Consider the following 9,442-nt stretch of genomic DNA (forward strand, 5'->3'; position numbering starts at 1 on the left):
AACAGTGTCCTCCGTAATACTAGTTTAGCTGAGGAAGTACTGTAACTAAATGATAATGTACACTGGGACACTGTAGTAACAGTTATTACTGAAAATAGGATAAAGAGGACATTTGTTGGGGACTATTTTTAGCCGTATAATAAATTAGAGTGCCCATGTTCTAGTCACCGGTACATCATGTAGCTCATAATTAGTTTGTGTTTACAGTTTTTGGACAACAATGCAGGGCCAAGCTAAATCAAACTGGTGCTATACAGACAATGGTTGTTACTAGAATCAATTCATTGTTGGTTTTAGTCTTTAGGATTTGTTGAATGAGAAAAACATAATATCACCAGACTTCTCCTTTCAGGACAAGTTTAAAGACGGAGACAAACAGAGGGAAGTATTTAAAGGACAATATTTGACTTTAATGTGCCATGTGTGTTGTAGAGAGTGTGGCCATCGACTCAATCAGTTACAGAGCCAGACAGAGAATGTTTCCTTCTTGACTTCATGTGAGGACAGCCTGGAGATTATATAAGAGTCAGGGGCAGAGGCAGGAGAGATAAATATCGTTGCACAGTTGTCATTCATAAATAGGATTGCATTTGTCATCCTATAGATGCGTGTCAGAACATCTTCCCAATGTACCAAGATGATGATGATGATAATGATGATGATGATGCTACAGGGAAACAATTCTGGAAGGTCGGCTGTGAGAAACACTGCCACTTCTTTTCAGCCTCTGGCTTCATCTGAGAGATTAATCAGCTGAAAATAAATACATGGAGAGTAATGACACAAATGGAAGAATGCATGATACATTTTTTTAAGTTCAATGTTTTCTCATGTTCTTGAGAATATGTTTCTCATAAATTGTTAGGGACTATTCATGAGGACTATCAAATTCATATCCAAACCTATAACCATTTGATTGCTTTGTAAAGAAACACCAAGAGATATCACAGCTGCACATTCAGTAGCTGAAAAATACTGTCTCAGCTGTAGGATTATATAAAGCAACACTTATACTGTGGTCGTAGCATTGTCTGGATCAAACGGCTGTAGTTTAGCAAATTCCGTTTTTACATAAATCCTTTATTGGAGCAAGAGGAGGCAGTGTGAGAAGGATCCAAATGGCAGACCCCACATATGGTGAAGTTGACATGAATCAAGAAAGCCACACATAGACGTTATAAAGACGTTTGTAATTAACATTTGCATGTGTGGGAAAAAAAGAGTTAAAGAAAGTTAAAGAGTAAAATACAATTTAATGCCGACACTAAACGTCAGTAAGCTAATGTGCTCATCACTCCAGATCCTGTGTTAGTTGTCCTGTTTATTAAGGCACCGGACTGAGCTCTGTTAAGCTGATGTGCAGCATAATTAACTTAAAATGACACTCATGTTCTCAGAAGTAGATGATATAAATATCACAATATCATGTGAATGAGGGGCAGTGTTATTAGCTCCAGTTGGCTTTAACGACCACAGAAAAGTGTATCTTTAACGCTGCACTATTTTCACAAGCTCACAATTTGTTCGGTCTGTTATTTGGTTTATGATAGTTTGGGGTTTTCTTTAAAACAGTCGCTTGTTTCAGCTAAAAGGGACTAAAAGGCTCTGTAGAGCTGAGCAGAGCTGGCCCACTGTTAATATAGAAAACATTGATTAGTGCAGCTATAAAGTTTAATTCATGCTAATATTTCTGCAAGTATCCAAATATCCCCTTTAACACATCAGCAAATATTAGTGTTGTGAGAGTCACATTGAAATTTGTCACTACTCTAAAAAGAGAAAATACAGCCTTGGAACAGGTTACGTGGCCTCTCTAAACATGATTTGTCATGTAGCTTGCTTAATATGTTTAGTTTTTTTTTTAATTAAACAATCCAACATTGTTTATTCAATATCTATGTTTTTTTCCATCAAGCCCTCAGTGTCACACCTCAACAAAAGAGGTCTATGATAGAGGAGGTAAATGTTGTTAACTTTGTTGAATCACAAAGGTTTCTAAACATCTGATTTTATTGATCTTCAAATGACTTCTTAAGAGAATGATGTTAGCAAATCTGTAGAAATGTCCCCAAATAAGCCAGGAGAGCAAGGCCAGCTTCAGGAAAGGTGCAACACAAAAAGTGCCACAAAATCATTAAAGAATTCTTGTTTTTCATTTCCAGCTTAATCAACACCTCTGGTCACCGTCAGTTAACATAACCTTAACGAGAAACAAATACATTTTTAAGTTACAATCCTATGCCCTTGTTAATTATTCACTCATCAAATTCCCAATACATGTACACAAAAGTTGAGTATTTCTATATCATCTCATCCATCCATCATATACAACTTAGACTGGCAGCAAGTTGCAAGTTGTTGGTAACAAATTGATGTAATCTATTAATCTCCATTGTCCTCTCACATCTCTATCTAAATGGCCCAAATGGTGTGTAGACACCAGATGTAACACATAACACATCATTCGTCTAAGACAAATATGATCTCACCTTCTTTGTGCAAGAAACACTTCCAAAGGCAGAAGCAGAGGGACATGACCAACAGGGCGGCCACCGTAGTGACAGAGATCAGGATGGTAAGAGCCGTCCCAACTAGGAGGGAGAAAAACAGTGAAATGATGAGCAGTTTTATTATCTTCCATATTTCTATTGACTGCAATGTGTAACTCCTTGCTAGTCTGGACACTGCTTTCCTTTTTATGGACCATCAGTGATTATTTGAGATTTAATTCACAGTGTTAATTTCTGATCTCTCTGATGTGTGCACTTCTGACCCATGAAATCAAAGTCAACTAACAGTTATCAGCAAACTAAAGCCACTGATACGGCACGACCTACTGCCTAAAACTAGACAGTAGACACTAAAACTAAAACAGATTTTTTGTTTTAATTAAACAAATGGGACATTGCACATTTGAGACATATGCTTTGTAGAACAGGCCTTTCCAAATAGTGTGAAAGCAAAAGACAGACCTAACAGCTCCCAATCAATTTAATTTAACAAAGCAACATTTTGATCAAACAGAGAGCTTCGTCAGCTGTCAAATACACATCACATCACATATACTTGACAAAGCATGCCTCTATGGAAAGATCCAAAATAGAAAAACAAAAATGTTGCAATTAGCAAAGATTCAGTACAATGTATTACATTAAACTTGAACATTTGTCGTGTTTATTTGACAATTCTCACGTGCTCTGTTAAATTGAATTTACTCAGAGCTATCAGTGAATGTACAGATCTTTTCTCCGGCTTTGGATCTCAGATATTTTTTTTTTATCCAGCACCTGTCCAATTTTGGTTGGGATACACGCTCTTTGTGTCCTTTACGGTCTCCAATAATCTCTGCTTTCTTTCGTATTCTTAGCAGACTTTTTTTTAATAATGGCACCTAGAACGTAGAGCGCGCCAGGACAAATATAGAAGCAATGCTTTATTGAGGTCATCTCATTGAAGTAAAGGTTCACTGAGACCAACTCACTTTTAGTGTTCATGGATACAGCAATTGGTGACTCAAGCCCTTTGTGATGCACCAAGCATTTGATGGACACATCTTTCAGCAGCCCTGATTGGACAGTCAGCGTACTGATGACCAGCGTGGTGCCATCGCCCTGTGGGAGCAGTGTTGTCACAGGGGGGCCCATGGTGCGGTTATCCCTCTCCACATTCCACACTATCTCCGCTGGGGGCCGTGACAGTGAGGTGCAGTTGGCTTCGATCACACCGGGAGAGGTGGTCTTGTAGCTCACCTGAGGTTTGGGAAGCACTAGGAGAAATATACAGAACAAAACTATCACAACACACGCTTACACAAAACAAGCTCATATATGTGGTTGTCGTGCAATCTTCTTTATAATATTGTGCTGTGTGTGAAATACACAAGCCAGAAAACACAAAGGAAGACTGGCATATGAAAATTGTTATTTTAATTAAAAATTCAGATTGAAGTTCAGTTTGTATTGTTAATGTTCAAAGCGTCTTTGGGTAAATTGCTGAGTTAATACCTGAGAAAAACCTTGGAGCCTTTGAATCAGGCAGGAATGTGAATTCCTCTACTCTTATGTTCCATAAGTAAATCTCTTGCTGTTTTCAATTTTCTGTTCTCTCTCTGAGACTGAGCAAGGAATGTAATGCACTGGAACCGAGAACATTTTTGTTGGCAAGAACACGTTCAGCCGCAGATATTTAGCCCTCATAGTTTCAGCGTCTTCTTAGAGTTCAAGTTGGTGAGCTTCCTCCACCATCGGTCTGGATTGTATTTCCACATCAGGAACACATATGTATAACAATACAAACCATAAGGACCTATGGGTCAGCACAAAGCAGGTGTGAAAGTTGGCTGTTATCATAAATTAAATTCCAGAGACTGTCCTCGCTCTATTTCACGCTATAAAGCTCTGTAAAGCTGCGGGTAGCTGCATATTCAGGTGATCCTTTTCTGTAAGTTCATCACTGTTTCTGTTTAATTTTGAAGACACACATTATTTTTTTGTGACTTACTCCAGATGTAAATGTTGTGAGATCATGTGCCTTCGCATGTTTTATCTATCGCTGTTTGTGGACAGCATGAGTGAGAGTGGGAGGGAAGGAGGGGGCTTCACATCATCCAGGGTGGGATGAGGGTGGAGGACTACTGGCAGTCGTACACAGCAACAAAAAACAATACGTTAATGCTAATCGTGCTTCACTACTGGAAACACCTACTGTACTGTACAGTTCAATTTCAAACAAAAGCACATCTGTTTGTTGAGATGACTGAGAGAGAAAGGGAGCATGAGAAAAGGAGCAAAGCGAGAGACAAAGCACAGAGGGAATCTCTGTCTGCTGCAAACACTGACAACAGTCATGCATCCGTACCTCACTCCCTGCCTCCATCATTCTTTCGAATGCTCCATTCTTCACATGGATACATTGTTCTGTGTTTGTGTGTTAACAAATCAGCCGAGAGATTATCCTTGCAGCTACAATCAGGAAGAAAGAAAAATAACATTCCTGTCTAAATCGCAGGGGTACCTGCCTTTCCTGCAGACACAAAGTCCAAATTGGATCTCTGCATTCACATGCATGTCTGACTCCATCATTTTCCCCTTCCCAGCTCTCGCATCTACTGTAGGACAGTCACTCACTACTACGACCCCTGCAAAAATGTGCATCTGAACAACTCCCAAATATCTTAAAAAAGAACAATTCTGCCAGTGAGGTTATTATAAAAGTGACATTTCTGTGAAAAAAAGCAAGTAGAAGAGAGCTGACTGTCGTAACAATAAAAGCATTGACAACAAATGTATCTGCCCAGAATGCCAGATATTAGCAGCATGGCTTTAGATATAGAAATGTGGTCAGTTTGTTGGTCCAACACTTAAGTCCAGAAAAAAATAAGTCAATTTGATGGCTTGCCACGAAATTTGGTGTGAAATGTGGTACAGGCATTCAGTAAGACTTGTAATCTAATGTTACGGATCACTGGAAAATTCATTTAGCACCACCAACAGGTCAACATTTTCAATCAAATGACACCTCAACACCGAACAAATTAACCACCATCAGCCTGATATGTATGTTGTGAGTAAAGGATGGATTCTATTTTTTCTTTTTTAATAGCTGATGTGAGGCTTTTGTAGTCTGAGTTAGTGAGTGGGCATTTTCACAGACGGTGTTTCTTTGTTGAACCACTGCAGAGGGATTTAGTTAAAGCAGACCGCAAAAGAAACGTACTAACTGAATTTAAAGGATTCTTTCAATACTTTGGTATTATTTATTGGATTCTATTATCTCTCTGCAGAGCCAGGCTGGCTGTCTCCCCCTATTTTCCAGTCTGAATGCCAAGCTAAGCTAACCGGTTGCTGGCAATAGACTCATATTTACCGCACAAACATGAGAGAGGTATCAACCGAGCAAAAAAAAATCCCAAAATGTCAAACTATTCTTTGAAAATAACATTTCATAAACGTATCCTCTATTCCAGCCTCATGACCTTATTCCTGCACAATAAAGAAAAATGACACTTTTTATCACACAAGCATTGACTGACACTATATTGTAAAGCAACCTGCTCTTCCCTCAAATTTCCCCTCACCTATTCTCTTTCTGTGTGGGCCATACTGTAATATAAAATAATCCTTAATAATGGGGGCTGGGTAAAAATAAGTTTACCATAGGTGACGAGGCAAACTCTGGACGTCTTGGGCCCGTCGGGATATGTGTTGTACAGGCAGGTGTAGCAGCCCTCATCCTGGATTGTGACAGGCTGGATGGTGAGCTGACTCTCTGACAGGGAGGCACTCAGCCAGACTCTTCCCTGGAACAATGGCTCTATCATGGGGTCGCTTCGCTTTGCGAAGGACGCCACCTCTGTGGAGTCTCCTTGTGCAGATGTGTGTTTCCATACGATCTGCTGGACCTTCTCAGGCAAACCGTAGGAGCACGAAAGGGAGGCCTTCTTGCCACTCACTGCTGTCTTGTTGCTTTCAACGGTGATTTGAGCTGGGAGTAAAAAAAAAGAGCCCAGTGAAAGATTGATGATGAGGAGAAAAGACAAAAAAGGGGGACAGAGAATGAAAAACAGGACAAAGTATTTAAAGATATGAGGAGCCCAAACAGAAACCAGTCACTGGAATCTGCAACAGCTGTTTCTGCTTAGAAAAATGAGCCCTCCTTCTCCCACTGCTGCTATGCTCTTTATTAATATGACTGACTGAGCCTCTCAGGGGTTACGGGGTTACACATGTCTCAGTAAATCCCCAAGCAGATTGATATTGAGATTCTAGGGTGGAGTAACTGTCTCTGGAGTACTCTGGAGTATTGCTTTTGTTTCATTTTAAAGGCCGGGGGCAAAGGGCAGGCTTCCAATATCAGCAATGCCACGTTCACGTAATATTGTTTAAAATGTTATTATGAGCAGCATAACAGGAAAAAACTTTTGAGTCAGCCTCCAAATTGTAATTCACACCCACGCTGATGATAACTTTCATAGAGCTGTCAACAAAGTTGACAAAGTCACTTACTCACTAATACAACAGATGCAGCTGATTTAAAGGACATGTAATACAACAAGCTCATAAACAAATGGATGAGAGTGATACTGATGCTTGTATCAAACAGAGGACAGATCTCATGTAGTGTCTGATTCTGGATAATTGAGCTGCTCAGTTTGTCTGCACGGCTGAGATCAGTCTCCCTTCAGTGTGCCACCATGATCATTACTCAGCCTGGCCTCATGTGGATGCTTCTCCCACCTGGTTCAAGACCTTCAAGACAATAGCAGAGACACTTCCTGGAATTTATCCTGGGCTAAAGAATACCTCATGTTTTGTCTAGACCTCTCCTGTCAGGGTTGAATATATGTCAGAAACCCACATGTTGTTATTGCTTCAACCCTGCATTTTAGCTCTCTAACAGGCCAGCGTGTCGTAATAGTACATGGTTTTAATTAAACCTTGGCACTGAAGAACAAAGAACATATCTGATACTCATTTTAAATTGCTCTCAAAATAGAAACCATCTAGATGAAAAAAAAGCATCCTGTCCAATCTGTAACTAATTGCTGTTCTTCTATTTGTAACAACTGTGTCCTTGTTCACAAAATCAAAGTTGTGGTCATTACAGGACTTACTCACAGGTAACAGTGAGGCACGTCAGTCCCTGCTTCGAACCGGAAGGATGCATGTCAAAGATGCAGGTGTAGCAGCCTTCGTCACGGAAACCCACCCTGCGGATGGTGATAGCTGAGGTGTCTTTCGGGGAGGAGGCGAGCTCCACATACTGCTGTCCGTTCACACTGTCTTTGTTGCCGGGTTGGTAGCTCAGCAGGGTCTGGTTTTGGACATCCATCCAACGCACCTGCCTCAGTGACTCACCTCGTTCCCTCGTGACACTGCAAGTGAGAGTAAACGGCTTCTCCACTGGAGCTTCCAAACGCTCTGGTGCTGTTACCTTGCCTGAAACACCCACCAATATTTAACATTATAATGTTGTGACATGAGTTTTCGATGTTAGTTGTTTGATGTATTTTTAGCATGGCAGACTCACCCTGTAGTCTTCCCACCATCAGGAGGAGTAAACACACCTGCAGACCTTTCCTACAAGAGGCCTGGATCTTCATCTTCTTCATCACTCATTTAACAGGGAGCAGAAAGAGCGGTACTGAGAATTTCACAAGTAACAGTCAGCCCAACATGAACTCAAACTCTCATTTATATAACTGGTGGTGCCACAGCAATACAGGAATAACTTTAAGGAGTCTGCTTGTTTACTAGATGTTGACCAACACATTTAATTGCATAAAAACACCCAGAACACTATTCAGTGGGATGCAATGCAATGCAAAAGAAATCCTCAAATGCTATAACAATATATTTCAACATTCAATTTATGAAGCTATTCATATGAGAAAAAGATCAGAGATAAATTCAAAGGCATAGTTATCAGAGTTCTTTCAAATATAAAGATTTTTTTTTTTTTGCCACATCACAAAGTTAAACTTGCAATGGGCATAAACGCATTGTAGTCAAATAACACGACATACATACAGTAAGTGTTCCACTATTTTTGATTTGGGCTATATTTCGTATTCCCTGTATCATATAAATTATGACATACATTATGACACTCACCTCTACTTGTCCTAATGCAAAAGGTAAATCCAACAGTTGAAGATGTTCTACCTCTGCAACATCTTGTACATCCTTACAACCCAACAGTCTTTCGAAACATCACTTCAGACGAAGCGAGAAACTATTTTTACTCCTCCGTGTGTTTTCTATTCTGCACCCCTTCAGCACAATGAACACCAGCCGACGGCAGCTCCAACCTTCATTTCTCCCGATGCAGCGGGGTTGAGAGTGCGGGCCAAGCCACAGCGCAGCTCGGAGTTACAGCGACCTCCAGTGTCACTCTGTGTGCTTTGCTCTGTGATACAGGTTGAGATGTCAACTCGTTTGAGCCACTATGAATGTGTTTACATGTTAAAAAGTTCCAGTTGAGTAATTCATTAGGATTTCCCTGTGGCCCATGTTGCAGTATGAGATTAAAGAAATAGCAAACAAGAGAAACAAGTTAATTAAAGTTAACTCATAGACATGAACATAAATCATAAAAACTGTAACCTACAAGTATATACATGTATATAATGTACCAGTATATTTTTAGTAGTCTAGTTTATGATTTATTAAGCTAAAATGATATACATGTATATAATGTACAAGTATATTTGTAGTAGTCCAGTTTATTATTTAGTATCAAATAGTACTCGCTGTGACGAGTAACTATCTAGAAGAGCAATAATTACGTGAAGTAAACAAACAATGATTTACTATCAATCAAAAAATGGTTTAAAAAACGTTTAAAAGTGTATGAATCATCGCACAATCTGTGAATCAGGCGTTTGGCTTTTTTTTTAAACGTCACAATTCTGCGACGGAAGTGTCTCTGCCGGACTCATTTT

The 9,442-nt window shown here is 39.8% G+C and overlaps 1 protein-coding gene across 1 annotated transcript; it reads right to left on the minus strand.

Moving 5' to 3' along the window:
- Positions 1-473: 473 nt before the first annotated feature.
- LOC306747963 (OX-2 membrane glycoprotein) lies at positions 474-8,659 on the minus strand. The gene is made up of 7 exons (XM_079231070.1): positions 8,613-8,659; positions 8,029-8,142; positions 7,617-7,937; positions 6,154-6,483; positions 3,482-3,766; positions 2,490-2,591; positions 474-753 (listed from the first exon to the last, which is right to left on the minus strand). The coding sequence occupies exons 2-7, from the start codon at positions 8,108-8,110 to the stop codon at positions 746-748; spliced, it is 1,128 nt and encodes a 375-aa protein (XP_079087196.1). The 5' UTR covers positions 8,111-8,142; positions 8,613-8,659; the 3' UTR covers positions 474-745.
- Positions 8,660-9,442: the final 783 nt, after the last annotated feature.

This window comes from Taurulus bubalis, assembly GCF_910589615.1.
Source record: "Taurulus bubalis genome assembly, chromosome: 15".
In the NCBI taxonomy this organism is placed as follows: domain Eukaryota; kingdom Metazoa; phylum Chordata; class Actinopteri; order Perciformes; family Cottidae; genus Taurulus; species Taurulus bubalis.